Source organism: Myotis davidii, unplaced genomic scaffold (genome assembly GCF_000327345.1).
Source record: "Myotis davidii unplaced genomic scaffold, ASM32734v1 scaffold59, whole genome shotgun sequence".
In the NCBI taxonomy this organism is placed as follows: domain Eukaryota; kingdom Metazoa; phylum Chordata; class Mammalia; order Chiroptera; family Vespertilionidae; genus Myotis; species Myotis davidii.
In genome coordinates, this window is record NW_006293001.1 from 736,332 (window position 1) to 755,753 (window position 19,422).

A 19,422-nucleotide genomic window follows, 5' to 3' on the forward strand; every position below is an offset into this window, starting at 1 on the left:
CCAACAATTGTCACAGGCACAAAGGAGACCCACAGAGGGCCAGACTAAAAGAGCAGCAGTGAGGAGACAAAACACAGAGCACAGATTACCATCAGTATGTTTTTTACCACAATGTGACTAAAATGGACATCAATAAAAATTTAAATGCTAAATTACTGACTTCTACACAACCCATCAATCAAAAAATTCACAAAGGAAAATAAAAAACATTTTGACTATAATGATAATGAAATGAAAACATCAAAAATTGTGGGATACAGACATAACAGTACTTAAATGTATACATTAAAGGGATATATGAGAAAAGGAGAAAGGTCTTAAATAAACGATTTAAGTTTTCCCTTAAAGCTTTCCCTTAATTTGGGAAAAAGAAGAGGAAATCACACTCACAGAAAAACAAAAGGAAATAATAAAGGGCTAATATCTATGAAACAGAAAACTGAAAATGCAATGAAACCCAATGTTAGTTTGCCAAAAAGGTCAATAAAATTGATAAATCTCTAATCACAAAGGAAAAAAGAGAAAAGACACAAGTTACTATCAACAATGAAAGAGAAGACATCACTACTAATCCTATAGACATTCAAAGAAGATACTATTTATAACAACTTCTTGCCCATAAATTCAATTACAGATAAGATGGATAAATTCCTTGAAAGACATCAACTACCAAGGCTAACTCAAGAAGAAAAAGATAACCTGAATAGTTTCATATTGTTATTTTAAAAAATAAACTCATGGTTTACTATCTTCCAACAACAATAATTTAAAAACACCTTCCAAGCCCAGAAGACTTCACTGGTGAAGTCTACCGAACATTTAGGGAAAAGATAATGCCAGTTCAATATAAACTTTTTTTTCAAAAAAGGTTTTCAAGGAGGACGGAGTGGTCTACTGTGTCAATTCAGCCAAGAGGTTGAGTGAGATGAGGATAGGAGTGACTTTGGTGTGGGTTGAAATATACATGAAAGACAAGAAAAAGGAGAAAAAACATGCAGCTATACCTTTTGAGAAGTTTGGCTATAAAGCAAGGCAGGAAATAGGGCAACAGCCAGAAAAGCATTTGAGGTGAAAAGAGGTTTTGGGTATATATTGTTTTTTAGGTTGGCAGATACTAAGAACATACTTTTATGCTGATGGATGTGATCCAGTAAATGGAGAAAAATTAATGGTACTATATAGAATGAATGAAGTCCTTGAAAAGTCATTTATAGTCTTTCAAAGGAAACAGTAGATATTTGCTATTATCTGTGATAATTAAGTGCTCTATTATTTTGAGTTAAGCATTTATTCTCTTTGGTTTAATTTACATTGATACATAGAACAGTTATTAAACAATATTTATAGTAAGCATACATAAGCTATTAGATGCAATAATGAAATACTATTTTTCTGAAAAAAAAAAGAACTGTTGGCTCATATATACGTATCAGAAATTTATTACAATACACAGGTGGGGAGGTAAGTTGGGGGGCTATCATCAGATAAGTTCAAATAGGTAGATAACTGGCTCACTTAACATTTGTCCCAACCTCCTTTTAGGGTACCTTCTTGTGATGCAAAAGCTGGGCAGTTAAAAACTACATTTTCCAGTCCTTCTTATAGCTAGGATTCTGCATGTAATTTAGATTCTGCCAATCAGATGGATTTGGAAAGAATTAAAAACTAAATTAAGCTGGCAGATTGGCAGCACATGAAGTATCCTTTTTGCTGGTGTAGATTTAACAGGCAGCACAGAACAATCCTGGAGCCAATTACAACACTGGACTGAAGTGGCACGAGCCATGGAACCATCAGTTGGAACAGTAGTATCCTGATTAAACCAGAGGAAGTTTCCTTAAGCAGGTTAATTCAGCAGTAATGCTCTGAATCATTCATGGAGCCAGCTCTTCAATCTATATATATAAAAGCCTAAGCGACCATTCCACCGTTTGACTGGTAGCTATACGTGCACTGACCACCAAGGGGCAGATGCTCAACGCACAGGCATGGAAATATGGAACAGACTGATGAATCTCAGAGGAAAGGGGGGCAGGGGGAGGGTGGGAAGAGATTAACCAAAGATCTTATATGCATACTAGAGGCTCGGTACATGAATTCGTGTACGGGTGGGATCCCTCGGCCTGGCCCATGGGGGTCGGGCCGAAACCAGCAGTCTGACATCCCCCGAGGGGTCCTGGATTATGAGAGGGCGCAGGCCAGGCTGAGGGACCCCACCAGTGCACGAATCTGTGCACTAGGCCTCTAGTAATTTTATAAGTATCTAATTCCCAGTATTAAATCACTTTCTTCTTAAAACAGCTTTACTGTTTTATGTTATTTCTACTTGATCTGACTGATACATTAACCAACAACTCCAACTGGTAATAGTTCCCAAAACAAGAGGATAATTAATTCTATCACAACTGGCCTGATACCTCATAACCACATAATTTTCAAAGTAATACTAAATGAGAGATAAGTGAAAGCTTAAAAGTAATATGCACATTACCTTGGAGGTCAAGGAGGATTTCTTAAACAAGACAAAAAGCATAACCATAAATTTAAAAATGGATAAATCTGGGTCCTGGCTGATTTTGTTCAGTGGTTAGAGTGTTAGCCCATGGACTGAAGGCACAGGTTCAATTCCTGGTCAAGGGCACATAACTTGGTTGCAGGTTTGATCCCCAGCCATGGTCAAGGCACGCGTAGGGGTCAACCAATTGAAATGTCTCTCTCACATCGTTTCTTTCTCTCTATTCCACCTTCCTCCCTCCTCTCCACTTCTCTCTAAAGATCAATGGACAAAATATCCTCTGGTAAGGATTTAAAAAATTGATAAATCTGACTATATTAAAATTGGAAGTTCTATTCATCAGAAGACAATGTAGAATAAAAAAGACACACCATAGACTGAGAAAAGATATCTTCCACAAGCATAACTGAAAAAATGATCATCATCCAAAACATAAAAAGAACTCATAAATCCATTAAGAAAAAGATATACAACCCAATAGGTGTATGCACCAATGCCCTAAATAATCACTTTAGTAAAGAGATGAGATTCAAAAGGCTAAAAACTTATAAAAGGGCACCTTAATGAAACTCTACTTCATATTCATCAATGACAATAATCAAAAAGTCTGACAATGACAAGTGTTAACATGAATGATAGGCATCAAAATTCTAATACATAGCTGGTGGGAAATATAAACTGGTACTACTGGTAAAGTTGAAAACATCTCCAGAAAAGTATGCTTACATGCATTAGGATCTATGTATAATAATAATCATAGGATTGTTTATAATTGGCGAAAGTTAGAAACAACTCAAATATCCATCAGCAACAGTGTGGATATTAAATGGATGCATATGCCACACTTCTCATTACATCACTCCACACTCAGTTGCCCAAGTCATGTCAGGGCTTCAATCTCCCTCTCAACATTGCCTTACCCAAATTCAGTCATTATATCCCATGTGAATCGGCTCCCTAAATATTTCTGGGGCCTTGTTTCTTTCTCCACCTCTAATAACTCCTTAATCTGGGACCTTATCATTTATCACCCAGATAAATATAAGTACCTTCCCTAAAAGTCTTCTTTTTCTCTAGTCCCATCCCCATTGCAAACTGGTGCACTACATGGTGGTAGGGCTGTCAATTTCAAAGCCGTGTGATCATATTAATCCCTCCTCCTGGATGACATACAAATAAAAGTAATGTTTACCATTTACTAGACACCAACTATGTGCCAGGCGTTATCTCATTTATCCCTATAATGTTGCAAGGTGGGTGTTATTATATCTGTTATAGATGAGGCAACCAAAGCTCAGAAAGGAGTAATTTACCCAAATTCACACAACTAATAAATGAATAAGCCAAGACTCAATTTCAGGGCTTTGCAATGGAAAAGTCCTTGCTCTTAACACATTATTCTGCCTAAATTCCTAAACATGGCATATGAAGTTATACATGATATAACCTTAGGCTATTCCCCAGGGACCTCCTGTGCCTCTCACCCTCTGTTCACTTAGCCAGAGCAGGTATTACCACTCCATTCGCTCTTTTTCCTTACTAATAACTTCTATTTCATTCAGGATGGCAATATGTTCATCCAAAAATTATTTTTCCTGGCCTTCCTTGAAGCACAGTTCTGACGAAAGAGATGTAAGTGGAAAACTCTGGATGGTATTTCTGGGAAAGCTCTTTAAAAGGGATTCTATGCATATATGCATAACCCATGGACACAGGTAATAGTGTGGAGAAGGCCTGGGGTGGGGGGCAGGGAAGGCTAGAAGGGGTAAATGGGGCAAAAGGGGGACATTGGTAAAATCTTGCAACAATAAAGATTGTAAAATAAAATAAAATGGGTCAAAGTAAGCTGGCCCCTACCCCCTGCCTTCTTCCTTCCTAGAAAACAGTGCTGTAGGTGGATCAGCCCTCATATAGCGGCGACAAACACATATGAGCACCGAAGTCCCTCACTTCAAAGAAAGAATTTAAAATTAGAAGAACTTCTGTCCTAGCCGGTTTGACTCAGTGGATAGAGTGTCAGGCTGGGGACTGATGGGTTGCGGGTTCGATTCTAGTCAAGGGCATGCCTGGGTTGTGGGCTCGATCCCCAGTGGGGAGTATGCAGGAAGCAGCATATCAATGATTCTCTCTCATCATTGATGTTTCTATCTCTCTCCTTTTCCCTTCCTCTCTGAAATCAATAAAAAGTAAAAAATAAAATGTTTGAAAAATAATAATAAAATTAGAAGAACTTCAGGTGTATAATGGCATAACCCACCCAGCATTGCCTATCTATGGGCTGGTGTGTTTATGCTTTCCTATTCACAGTTAATCATTATCATAACCGACACATACCCTGAGTTGTGGCCTATTGATGAACTTATAATTTCCCCAATATACCATGATTTGGCACATTTGTATAGAGCCAGGTGGTCTACAATTTTAAGATGCCTATGTATCTTTATTTTATTTTATTTTAAACTAGTAGCCATGGGCACGAATCCGTGCACCAGTAGGTCACTGCCTCACTCCTGTAGCTCCCCCCACCCCCTCTTATAGCTTGTTGCCTTGCCCTCTCCTGCAGCTCTCTGCCTCCCACTTGCTTGCTGCCCCCGGTCCTGTAGCTCTCTGCTGCCCGCTTGCAGCCAGTAGGTCACTGCCTTGCTCCTGTAGCTCCCCCCACCCCTCATAGCTTGCTGCCCTGCCCCCTCCTGTAGCTCTCCACAGCCTGCTTGTACCTGGCTGGCCCACCCTCCTGCTAATCCGAGATCTAGTCATGATGTGCTTGGTCATTATGCCTCAGGGTATAATAGCTAATTAGCATATTCCTCTCTTATTATATAGGATTCTTTATTGTTGAAAGTATTATATATGTCTCCTTTTGCCCCAATGACCGCTCCCCAGCACATGCCCTCATCCCCCTACTGTCTGTGTCCATTGGTTATGTTTATATGCATGCATACAAGTCCTTTGGTTGATCTCTTACCCAATCCCCACCCCCCCTACCCTGCCTGCCTTAACTTTAATAAGAAAAGCAAGCATACTCGACCTTTAACTAGAGAAGTTTTAAAAAGTTTACCTGTTTTATACATTTGACATTATTATATGTTTTGTTTGAAGAGATCTACCTAAAAAAAAATGGATTGAAAACCACTGGCCTACAGCACAGCTTAAGTATAACTGCAATTTTCCAAATTCTGTCTTTGTATTAGGTCAAATCAGCACAAATCTCAAGCAAGTCCACTTTTTAAAGTTTAAGTATGCAAGTAGTGGTTTAAATACCATGCTCTCGCCTTTCACCCAGAGCAATATTGCACCGTCTGAATATCTGTGAAACTGGCAAGCAGGATATTGTGCACCACTTGGCCTTTCACACCACAGTTCTGGTTGCATATTCCCTACTCCACTCAGGGCCAGGAAAAAAGTCTACTTTTCCTCAGGAACTGATACGCTTATTAGCACTAGTATGTGAGTCATGCATCCCATTGTTTTCCTTTTACTCTTAACAGCTAGTTTGTTTTTGTGCAATATTGGTGGCTTTCTTTACCTAACATCTTTTAGACCCTATATTTTGATATTTTAATTGTTTTGTTTGCTATACCAACACAGTTATTGAAAGCTGTCCCAAATTATTTTTTAGAAGTAGGCAAGTTATTTTTTAATCATAATTTAAAGGGAAAAGATATATTGTATTTCTTATATTCTAATAAAATCAATAAGACACATATATGCAGATGACCTCAGATTAATTAACCTTTCCCCCCCTATATTTTCATTGTATTTAGATAGAAAGGGAGAGGGGGAGAGAGAAACATCAATGTAAGAATGAAACATTGATCAGCTGACTCCTGCGCACTCCCTACTGGGGATCAAGCTCGAAACCTAGGCACATACCCCCACTGGGACTTAGGTGCACAGGAAGACACCTAACCAACTTAGCCAAATTGACCAGGACAGATTAATCTTTATTGCAGTGTATTTTCTATCCAAATTACTGAAAGATGTTTTGTGAAAGGCAATCCTCAAAGGTCCCTACATGTTATTGGTGGGTATACCAAGAGTAAAATGCCTTGACCACTCTTTAACCAAGGCATTTCTCAGGATTGCATTTGCAGTGGTCAATCTTGAAGGATGAGGTAACATCTCCTTCCAGACAAAAGGTTTGTTTTCATTAACTAAAAGCAAAAGTAGAGTCCCCAAGCTCAGTATTCCTAAGCTGTGACACAAACCCACTGCACACGAAGAGCCAAGTGGGCTGCTCTGCATCGCCCTGTGGACTTGGGAGGCATGGGAAACCAATGCCAGCAAGATGCTCATGTTATTTGCTGTGCCATCCTATATAATAAAGAATTAATATGTTAATTAGATGGCGGAACAACCTTCCGGAGCGACCAGTGGGCAGGGGGCAGGGCCAAGGGGCTGCGAGGCAGCCGGGGCTGTGAGAGCCTACTCTTGCACGAATTTCATGCATTGGGCCTTTAGTAAGTAATAAAATCTCTGACTCAGGAGACTCATGTCTTCTGCCACATCCATAATAGGAACAGGCTAACTATTAGGTATAATCTCCAATCCTCATAATGTATTGATTCAAAAGAAATTTGTCATTCAAAATTTAAAAGCAGGTTTGAATCACATCCTTTGTAACTCAGTGTAACTCCTCTAGACATACTATTAATGGAGATGACAAGAGATTGGTCAATTAAAATAATTTTAAAACAACAGAATGTCCTCCAAGGTGTCATTAAAGAACTGTTGAAATTTTGACATTTTAAGGTGAAAATTCTGTTTGTTGTCTTTATACCTCAAATAATTTTGAGGAAATTAAAAAATTGTTTAAGATAAAGAGTTCAGGTATATTATTACTCTATGATTTCATTTTAAAGTGGAGAGAATTATCAGACAATGCATAGGCCAAAAATATTTTATCAAACAAAAGAGGAAAATGTGACAAATTAAATTAAGAAAATTAGGTGCGGGAACTTAATACTAGGCTTTACTTTAAACATAAATTATCACACTGTGAAAGTTAAAAACTAAGTATTTTCCTGGAAAGTGAAAAAGACTCATGATGTATTCAAAGTATTGTATTAATAAGTGATATATTTCTGAACATAAAAATAAACTATACTTTTAATGAAAGTATCAACACAAAAACTCTACAACCTTTTAAATTGGCAAATAAATAATAAAATAATAAAAATGTATTCCTTTCGCCCTAACCGGTTTGGCTCAGTGGATAGAGCATCAGCCTGCGGACTGAAAGGTCCCAGGTTCGATTCCGGCCAAGGGCATGTACCTTGGTTACAGGCACATCCCCAGTAGGAGGTGTGCAAGAGGCAGCTGATAGATGTTTCTCTCTCATTGATGTTTCTAACTCTCTATCCCTCTCTCTTTCTCTCTGTAAAAAATCAATAATATATATATATTTTTAAAAAATATATTCCTTTCTACACAAAGAAATTTCTAGACAAAGAAATTTCTAATGTTATCCAGCAACTTAGTACCCCACCCCTTTCTGAATTTCCCAACTATCACTAACAGAAAAACAGTGCCCTAAATTGACTAATCAGAATCACAATCAATTCAAGTATCACTAATTCAGAAAATAAGTGAGAAATAGGTGACAGCAAAGTGTCCAGAAAATTCAAGGTTCTGTATTCAAATATTTATGAAAACCATTGACATAAAAAAGGACATTTCTATAGAAACACCATATATATTAAAGACTAATTCAGAAGAATAGTTATAAGAAGCAGAAAAGAAACATTATAAAAGTACAACTCTCAAATCATTTAAAGAAAGTAACTTGAGGTAAAATGCCAATTGTGGCATCACCTTTTGAACATAGCATATCATAAAGGCACTCATCATTTATATATAGCTATCATTTTGCATATAAGGGAAGTATGGGTGAAATTGTTAAATGTTAACCAAGACTGTACAGGGTGCAGGAGAACAGGGATTTCATTTATTTACTTTTTTAATGCAATGCTATTTAATTTTAGTTATTTTCTAATTATGAAGAAAATTTTAGACAATTACTTTCATAAAACAATGACAAAATGATATCTTTCTTGTTATTGTTCCATTGATTTAAAAATAAACAAATATTTATTTGGCAAATTGCTAGGGTATTTTGTTACCAAACATTCTATATTTATGCATTTCACTTAATCAAAATTACAAATCTAATCTTGAAAAAGTGAAATACTATTTAGTTCTACTATGAAATAATCTGTAAGATTCAAAATATTTAGGATTAAAATGGTTCCTATTGATAAAGAAGTGACTTAATCAAGCTTAGGTATTTTTTAAAAGGTATTTTTTAAAAAGGATGTATTCTACCAAATGGTGCTTGGGCAAGAACTCATTTTGGGAGTTACTTAAAAGTACATCCTATGGGGAAGGTGAGGGTGGTGGGTGGGTGGGAAGAGATCAACCAAAGAACTTGTGTGCATATATGCATAACCCATGGACACAGACAACAGGATGGTAAAGGCTAGGGGAAGGGAAGTGGGGGGTGGGATAGAAGAGGTCAATGGGGGGGGAAGGGGACATATGTAATACTTTCTACAATAAAGATTTAAAAAATAAAAGTACCTCCTATGTAATTAATGAAAATTAAGAGTATTTTCACTTCTGAAATAAAGCTCTTTTTAGCAATATAAACTATGATCATGTTTAATAGAAACTTGTCATGCTCTAAACTTTAAAATATTTTCCATTCAGTAAATGATCTGCCTTTAGTGCACACCAGTGAACTGAGATACTTGGAGTTTGGTAAAGGTCATTTCAAATACCAGAGGCAAATTAGGGCAAAGTGTTCACAGCATTGGTACCTACCCTGATCACCAAGGACTCATTTGTATTTCTTCACTCTCTTAATGACCTATTGTTTTAAAAAAAACTTTGCCTGTATTAATTTATTAATTGAAATGGTGACAGCAACATGAAATTTACGAAGAGAGCTTCCAATAATCAAGAAACGCTTGTAATAAACAGTGCTATAGAATTTCAGAAAAAGCAGAGACTGGATGTTAAACCTTACAGGTCAATGGAGGCATTGAGAATAAAACACTAGGAACACAAATTAATAAAAGGATGGCATTCTAAAATTGAGTCAATAAGGATATTCACCACATGGGTTGATTGCAGAGCTAAGCGAAGCAGCTCCAGTGGAAAGGCCGCCTTTAGAAACCGATGAAGCCACAGAAGGTATAGAAGATGAAGTTGGTACAGTAGAGGAGGCTGTTGAGGATGGTAACCGTTCTCCAGACTCCATATCTATGAGAGGGAGAATTCTCCGTTTTAGATAGAATTAGTTAAAAGAGTTAAACATACTTAAAATAAGTCAAACATTTAGGCATAGTTTGTAAAGATATGAAATAAGTTTAGAACATGTTCTTCAGAAAGATAAAATATGGAATAAATAAAACCAATATAATTAAATCTAAAATTATTTCAAAATAAAATGTAAAGAAAACAAAAACACCAAGTCTGGCACATAAAAAACTCTCCAAAAATACATATGCATTGGGATTGAAGAGTATAAACCTAATCATGAAAGAAATGGATATACAGATTACTTTGATAAGAGACATCATCTGGGTTCCAAGGCTGTGTCTGGAGCTTATTAGCTATAACAGCATATAAATTATGTCACTTCAGTGAACCTTCCATTTCTGCATAAGGACTGAAGATGTAGTTGGAAGGATTAAATGAGATAATGCAGATAAAGTGCTGAGGACCTAGTATTCAATAACTGTCAGCTTTTGTTTTTATTAAGTGAATGTGTATATAATGAGCCATGTGCCTGTGAGGCAGTAAAAGAAACCTTAAGGCATTTTTAGATTATTGCTTTCAAGGAAGCATTTCAGTCATACCTATTTATAGATTAAGTATATGCTTGGAATGTTATCATAATTTTTAGCCAGATACATTTTGTGTTAAGAATTAAAAGTAAATTCCTTACAATTATATAAGAACCAATGGTAGCGTGTTTTGACTGTGAAATTTTCAAAATAAGCTGGAACACATATATAAATAAAACATCAGTACATTAATTTTTGGTTGAAAAATATAATTACGATCAACTGAGTTATTATTATTGAAGCATACTACATAAAAATTGGTAAAACCCATTTATTCAGATTAAGAAAAATGTGTTCATTAAAATAAAAGCAGTTCAGGTATCCAAGAACCATTACTTCCCAGATTTCTGATATGGCCAGAGCATCCAGATCTGATACTTGCACTCCCGTAACAGCCTATCATTCTGAGGCTGTGTGTTAAGAATACCACTTTCATCTAAGGTTCCAAGTAACCACTGTGAGAAGAAACAAGTCTCTTTTCTGTCAAAGAACAGTGTAGACAGCTGCCATTTTGGGCTTCATAACTTGGCAGCTGCCATGTTAGCCTCATGGCTTGCAGCTCCCCTGGGGGCCTCCATCTTGAAATGGCAAAGGCCAACCCCTCCCTTTGAATTAGCCAATCACAAAAGGTTGTGTGCCTCAGCTCCAATCAAGAGCAAGGGACAGGTCACCGAGCAGACCACCTGCTCAGTGTGCGTAGGCTTCCAGACCATGTGTGTGCACCCTTCTATGTAGAAGTAAAGATACTTGCCTTGCTGCCTGGCTCCTGAGTATGTTTTGTATTCTACCAGGATCCCTGCATTGGGGGGCTCACCTTATTTCTAACACCACTAACCAACAGACTCTTTTTGGCCAAAAACAGCCCATGTATCACAAGATCAAAATGTAATAACATGATTCCCCCACCCACAACACAGTTATCTAAGCAACAATATCAACTAGTAGGTACATCTTTTAGTTTAGGACATTTATCCTATACTAGAAGCCCGGTGCACAAATCGTGCATGGGTGGGGTCCCTTGGCCAGGCCTCCGATCTGGGGGATGGGGTGGCTGGCCTGGGGAGGGGCCGCGGGAGGTTGGCTGTGGGAGTGCACTGACCACCAGGGGGTAGCTCTGGTGGTGTGAGTCTGCCCCCTGATGGTCAGTGTGTGTCAGAGCAACCAGTCGACCAGTTTTTCAGTCATTTGATCACTAATATGCTAAGTGTCCAGTCATTCATTCAACCAATCAAAGCATAATATGCTAATGAATGCTAGGGCTGCTCAACTGCTTGCTATGACATGCACTCACCACCAGGGGCAGACAGTCAACCGGTCGACCAGTCACTATAACATGCACTGACCACCAGGGGCAGATGCTCCGACTGGTAGGTTAGCTTGCTGCTGGTGTCTGGCCAATTGGGAATCAGTGAGACAGGCCAGACATTCCCTGGAACCCTCCTGCGGACCCTCCTCCTGGGCTGGCCAATCTTTCATGTCCCTCCCTATCCCCGATCATGCACCAGTGGGGTCCCATGACCTGGCCTGCGCCCTCTCGCAATCCGGGACCCCTCAGAGGATGTCAGAGAGCCGGTTTCAGCCCGATCCAGCAGGCCAGGCCGAGGGACCCCATTGGTGCATGAATTTGTGCACTGGGCCTCTAGTCCAATTAATAAAAGCCTATGTGGTCATCACACCCTCATGCCATGAAGCCCTCATGCTGCAATGAGTGATCACCTGGAGGCTGCATGCGCAGTGGACGTGCGTGGGTGGGCAGGGCTGCGTGCACATGCAGGTGGGCTGGGGCTTGATGCTACGTGCCCGGGATGGAGGCGGGGCTCGCGGCTCCATGCAGCAAGGCCTAGGGGTCCCACCTCCAGGCTGTGTTGCAGCCTGTGATCTGGAGCAAGTCTTAGACACCCCTAAATACTAGTTTCTTCTCTGAAAAATGACAGAACTGAATTAAATTACCCTTCAAATAACTGAGTTTTATAAAGTTGGTGATTAAAAAAAACCTTCAGATTACATTAAAATATTTAACAACTTAATTCTATTTTTTCCTTTTCCTTCCTTCCATTGGCCTTACTTCTACCTCTAAATGTGTATCATGCTGAATTATAGATTTCTGTAAAATCTTTTAAAGATTTACTCTTGCCTTATTTATACCTCAAGAGACTTTATGATGAGACAATTATCCTAGAGTAAAGAACTGATTTCATACTACTCAGTAAATATCTATTCAGGGAGACTTCTTTTCCATCTAAAAGGATTAAGTATTCTCTTGCAAGGAGATATCTGTGAGGAAAAGGTTATCTTAAAGATGTAAGATATCTCCTGGCCGGCTTGGCTCAGTGATTGAGTGTCAGGCCATGAACCAGGAGGTCATGATTCAATTCCCGGTCAGGGCACATGCCAGGGTTGTGGGCTCGATTCCCAGTGCAGGAGGCAGCCGATCAATGATTCTCTCTCATCATTGATGTTTCTATCTTTCTTTCCCTTTCCCTTCCTCTCTGAAATTAAAATTTTTTTTTAAATATATAAGATATAAAAGAGCATTAAAGGAAGATTTGAGGATTTAACATGTATGAATCAACTAACATAGGTAGAATCTATGAATTTAAATATTGACTAGAATTAGAAATTTCTAATAAGGATACAACTATTACAAGAATAAAAAAAGAGAGAGACAATGTCTGGTTAATTGATCCTTCCATCTACAAATGCAAGGGGTCCCAAAGAACAAGCAAAGCTTTCCTTAAACTAAGAAACACAATGAAAATTCTGAGACATTTCTGGATAGTAACTCAGGCCAATGCATAATAGATTAAGAAAAAAAAAAGCAGGGTAACAAAGAGAAATCATGTTACTCTGTGTAAGACACCACATTCACTCAGAAGCCAAGGGAAGATGCCTGGAACTACATATGTGCTCAACTAGAGTACAAACTCCCTTTCATTGGGGAAAAGGCAGAGCTTCCCTTAACAGGGAAAACAAGATACTTCTTAAAGAACAAAATGAGGGGAAGAGTTTTTGAAATATTGTTGTCCGGCCACCCTAACATTAGCTTTGTCTTTCTAATATCATCACTCTCCTGTTCAAAAGTCTTCAATTTATCCAATATATTCATACGTATGTGTAAAAATATATGTAAAGGATATTTATTAAACATATTAATTGCAAAAGACTTTCAAAAACAAAATATTCCATCAGTATGGAATTGTTAAATTGCGGTACCTCTCTTTAATAGAATGCTATGCAGCCATTATAAAAGCCATTCTACAGCCAATCAGTTAAAAGTGTAGAGTGTGGAGGAATATAAATAGCAAGATCGAAGTGTGATAAGAAAAAAAGAGGAACTAATCTTATGCTCGTGTGGTCAGAATATTTCTGGAAAAATATATAAGAAACTGGTAGCTGCATTTACTTCTACATAAAGTGACTAGGGAATTGAAATCTATGATAGGGAAATTTGTTTTAACTATATATCTTCTAGCGCTTGGATGATCTGCCATGTGCTAGTATTACTAACAGTTAAATAACTTATTTTAAAAAGAAAGACTTCTACTGAGTGTGTACTGGTACAATAGTAAAATCATACTTTTTGTCTATAGTTCATTAAAGTGAGAGAGGCTGTACAAAATTCTTAGGAATTCTCTAGGACTCAGAGTTATGCTGTTAATAGCTGGTCACTTGCTATGCCACCTCAATGCCAGAGTCTTCTACTCTGCATACTCAGCTAAATAAGGGTAGATCAAGTTCTTTCACCCACATGCTATAAGGGACACCAATTACACAAAGTTTAACCATTTATGGAAACATCACATGTTCAACCTTTCAGAAACCATTTACAAATCATGAAGCACACTAGGTGTTCGGGATAGGATGAATAAGCCAATTAATCAGGTTAAGTAGCCTACCCCAAAGATGATTTGTCTAGAGGGTTGGAGCAATGACGGAAACCTGATCAAAGCTGAGATACACAGATTCTTACTTGCAAGACGCTGAGCTAAGTGACACAGTGGTATAAGGTATTGGGAGGATGGTATAGATTTAGGAAATAAGGTGGCCTTTTGGGGGGCCATATATGTACATGAGCAATCAGAGAAGCAGGAAAATATTTAGAAGTGCAATGGGAGGATATTTCAATTATTCTTTATTTTGTTAGTGATTAGGAATATCTATATTAAAAGTTAAACATTTTCTCATACTCAGGAACCTATAAAAACATTTAATATAAAAAAGTAATATGCTTCTGAAAATAAATTGCCACCTTAGAATCAAATTCTAAGTACAAATTATAATTGTTTTACAATACTAAAGACATTATATAATTTTAGTTATTCTCTAATGATTACATTTGTGACTGATCTACACTTACAAATTTGAATTTCTATAGACAACACATGGTAGTATCTCCTATTACAGTAAAATAGAAGAAACCAAAGGGGAGTATCCAAAACTACCTATAAATTTTAATCGAAGAACTATTTTTTAAAAATTAATACTGAAGTTAGACAATGAGAAATTTCATAATTCTGATAATTTCAAGAAAAAAAACCTTATTTTTTTTCTTGAAATTACTGTCTCTTTGCCTCTTGTATTTAAAAGCTGATCTAGTACTAATTTAGTAACAAACTATTATTGATCATCTACTACAAAGTTATAGAATGGCTTAGTTGTTAGAATATAAAGATAAATAAATCACAGTCTTTGCCTTATAAAAGTTATAAAAGTTCATCTAATAATTTTCATCTTTAAATTTTCTCAACTTTTTTCATGTTATACAATACTCAACATAATTTAACCCAAATTTAAATTATTCCAAAATTTTATTTTTCTAGTAAATAGAAATGTTTGTGCTCTCTTCACCAACTCAGAAAGTACTTTTAAAAGAGGAGATATTCTTTTTAAAATCCACCTCCTCACATACCATATATAATGTCTAAGTTTTGAACTTGTGTTGGGTACAAGGGCATGTATTGTTATTGTTGTTTTCTTTTAATTCTAAAAATTAAAGACTATTTCCCCCACTCTCCCCATCTTTAGGACCAGATGAGAGAAGTACCGGGGGGGAGGGAGGGAGTGGTGAGGTAGGGAGGTAAAGGAGGGCGTAGGGATTGGAGAGATACAGCATCATTGAGAGACTAGACTAGACTAGACTACCAGAAAGAAAAAAGATCCTTGCTTTGAAGTAATTTTTAATGGTGACAGTTTGCATGAGAGTAAAATTCCGCCCTTTATCCCCATCCAGGAGATAGAAAGGTCTATGCTTACTGTGCTTTACTCAAGCTTCCTCTACATAGACCATCTAACTTGCCAGCTAGGACTTCTGGCTATTGAGGCAATTCTTGACCCTCAACAGTGGTCCACATGATCCTACTCCTGAGGTCAAAGCTGTCTGGACCAGACATGACCCAAGGAGACAACAGCTGGCCGGAAACCTAGGATATGTATTCACTGCCTCTAAAAGATGCTATGATCTAATAAAATTCTCTCTGACATAGACATTTTAACTAATAGAAACAGGGGAAGTTGGTGCTGAGTGGGAGATAATAAGTTTATGGTCCTAAGAATATGGAAACTAAGAAAAAGTGGGTTGGAAAAAAATGTTGGAAGAGAAAAGCTGGGTGGTCCTGACAGAGAAGATGAAAGCATGGCCAATCTCAGGTTCTTTTCCATAGACATGCCTTTTTTTTGTATATATATTATTAATTTTAGAGAGGAAAGGAGAAGAAGATAGAAACATCAATAACAAGAGAGAATCATTGATTGGCTGCCTCCTGCTCCCCCCACACTGGGGATCGAGTCTGCAACCCAGGCATGTGCCCTGACCGGAAATTGAACCTGGGACCTCCTGGTTCATAGGTCAACACTCAACCACTGAGCCACACCAGCCAGGCACCTTTTTTCTTTTCTCATTTGCCCTGAGACTTCTCTCTATCCGTTCAAATATCTATCCTTTTAATTGAGTTTTAAAGGGTTATTGTTACTTACAACTGAATGAGAATTGCCAACAAACTCCCTAACAAATGTCAAGTTTAATCTCATCTTTTCTCATCTTTGTTCATGTTATTTACACCACTGATCCATATTCTGTTTTTCCTTTTCAGCAATGCAAATATATGCCCCAGAGTCACTGTATCCATAAAGCTGTATCTGACTAATATTAGGCTACAACTTCCCATCTTTGAACTATAGAGCACTTTAGCTTCTACCCAGAAAACTGCTTGTTATATTGGCTTTTTACTGCTCTGTATTTGTTTTATGAATTCACTGTATTATTCAGCACATAGCCAACATGTCTGTTGAGTCTTAATTTATGAATCAGTAAAATGGGATTAATTACATGTACTTCAAAGAGCCATTGTAAAAGGAGTGCCTAGCACACTTCCTGCTAGGTCAGTGGTTCTCAACCTTCCTAATGCCGCGACCCTTTAATACAGTTCCTCATGTTGTGGTGACCCCCAATTTCATTGTTACAAATTAAACATAATTAAAGCATAGTGATTAATCACAAAAACAATATGTAATTATATATGTGTTTTCCGATGGTCTTAGGCAATCCCTGTGAAAGGGTCGTTCGACCCCCAAAGGGGTTGCGACCCAGAGGTTGAGAACCACTGTGCTAGGTGTTTTGTGTTTATATGGTTGGCCATAATTCTAAGAAAATATCTTTTATTTCTTCAAACTAAATATACAAGAGTGGGGAAACAGCTCATTGAAAGTCAACAAAGTTTCTTTCGTAAGGCAAATGTAAGCAAAGGTTAGGTTAAAAAGGTAAGTTAAAAATATCAAGGGTGCCCTGACTGGTTTGGCTCAGTGGATAGAGCATCAGGTCATGGGCTGAAAGGTCCTAGGTTTGATTCCTGGTCAGGGGACATGCCTGGGTTGCAGACTCAATCCCCAGTAAGTGGCATGCAGGAGGCAGCTGATTGATGTTTCTCTTTCATCAATGTTTCTAACTCTCTATTCCTCTCCCTTCCTCTCTGTAAAAAATCAATATATTTTAAATGTCAAGAGCATTTTCACTTCCAAGCAGATTTCTTTCACAGGTAAAACCTCAACAGATATACAAGAAGTACAGTAGGCTATCCTGTCAACTTGCCTCTCATTGGTGTGATCATTAGTTTCACTATAGATAACAGTATAATTTAAAGTTTTATTTTATATAACAGTTACCATTTCAGCTTAGTTTTTAGATAACCAAAATAGTGAAATTGTTTTTCCTGAGATATTAACATAATTTTATATCTTCCATTACTCAAAAACTTAATTTTATTCAGGCTATACATTCTTTTTTGTTTTTTAAGGAATTAGGAACCAAGTTTTCTCCTTTATGACACTGACAAAAATTCTCAAATAGTTACGATAATGCCCTCTACTAGTATCTTCACTACAAAATTTAGTCAAATTATTTATTAACTAGAGGCCCGGTGCACAAAATTCGTGCACTTGGGGGATGTCCCCAAGCCTGGCCTGTGCCCTCTCACAGTGCGGGAGCTCCGAGATCGATGGCCCTAAAGAACTAGGCCCCGCCCACCCATCCGGGATTCCTTAATGGATTGCCTCAAAGAGGTAGGAGCAGCCACTGGGGCCCCGCCCCCGCAGCGTGCACACAGGGCCACAGGAACCCCACCCCCGCTGTGCGCACAGCCATCTTGTGAAGGCATGAGAGCATCACAGTGTGACGGCATGAGGATAACCTAGGCTTTTATTAGTAAGATGTCCTTTCAAATATGCCTCTTCCACTTTCTTACTAATTTATTATTTTCTGAATTGCATATAATTTGTCCATGTCTTATTGTACTGAGAGGCTAAATATTAATATAATACTGCTATGTTTTACTGAATGATTCAAGGCCCTTCAGATAACTGCTCAGATAAAATTTAGCTGCCTAACTTCATAATACAAATCCCTAAGTACACATCCCAAATTTGTCTTAATATGACTTGGGCTAAATACATGAAAACAATTAAGAGTTAAATATAGTGATATAGCCCAGCTGGTGTGGCTCAGTGGTTGAGCATTGATGAATGAACCAGGAGGTCATAGTTTGATTCCCAGTCAGGGCACAAGCCCAGTTGCAGGCCTGATCCCCAGTAGGGGGCACGGACGGAGCAGCTGATCAATGATTCTCTCTCATCATTGTATTTCTAGCTCTCTCTCCCTCTCTCTTCCTCTCTGAAATCAATACAAATACATATATGTAAATATATATAGTGATATAATGAATACAACTATGAGCCAGTTTTTTGGAGTATTTCTGCAAAATAAAACAAAGTACCAACTCAATAGTAAAATCATTCTAAAAATGAGCATTGAGATGATAAAGAAAATTTTAATATTCTTTATAAATAGCTTACTGATTATTAAAATAATACATGTAGTCTAATGATAGAGCCATGTACACCCACTGGAACTATAAAACTGTCTATAATTAAATGCTCAACTAAATATTCTACTTCAAATATTCCGAAATTGAGAATATTTGGGTTCCTCAAAAGGCTAGACAAAGTATTACCATATGACCCAGCAAATCTCCTAAGCATGGAGAAATGAAAGCATATGTCCACAAAAAAAACTTGTATACGAATAGGAAAATAATCCAAATGACTCTGAGCTAACAAATAGATAGAATGTGGTATATTCATAGAATGAAATATTATTTGGCAATTAAAAGGAATGAAGTATTGATTAATGCTCCAACATTGAAGAATCTTGAAAACATTATGCCAAATGAAAGAAATCTGTCACAAATGATCACATAATGCATGATTCCATTTATATGAAAACTCCAGAAAAGGCAAATCTATAGAGACAGGCAGTAGATTAGTGGTTGCCTTTGGCTGTAGGAAGGTAGGAGAAAAATGGGGAGTGACTGCTAATGGGTACTGGGGATTTGAGGGGAATTAGGAAAATATTTCATTGATTGTGATAATGGTTGCACAACTCTGAATACACTAAAAACTGAATTGTATACTTTAAATGGGTGAACTGCATGGTATGTGAATTATGTGTCTATAAAGCTGTTATATGTAGCAAAAAGAATATTCAGATTTTGTGTTGATAAAATGTAA

General features: G+C 37.5%; 1 protein-coding gene across 15 annotated transcripts in view; it reads right to left on the reverse strand.

Moving 5' to 3' along the window:
* The window catches only part of BAZ2B (bromodomain adjacent to zinc finger domain 2B), a 319,669-nt gene that overhangs the window by 117,781 nt on the left and 182,466 nt on the right, over positions 1-19,422 (reverse strand). For all 15 annotated transcript variants that reach the window (XM_015565731.1, XM_006766465.2, XM_015565735.1 and 12 more), the window contains one exon: positions 9,632-9,778. In XM_015565731.1, the coding sequence (XP_015421217.1) occupies positions 9,632-9,776 (145 nt within the window). In that variant the 5' untranslated portion in view covers positions 9,777-9,778. The remainder of the gene's footprint in view (positions 1-9,631; positions 9,779-19,422) is intronic.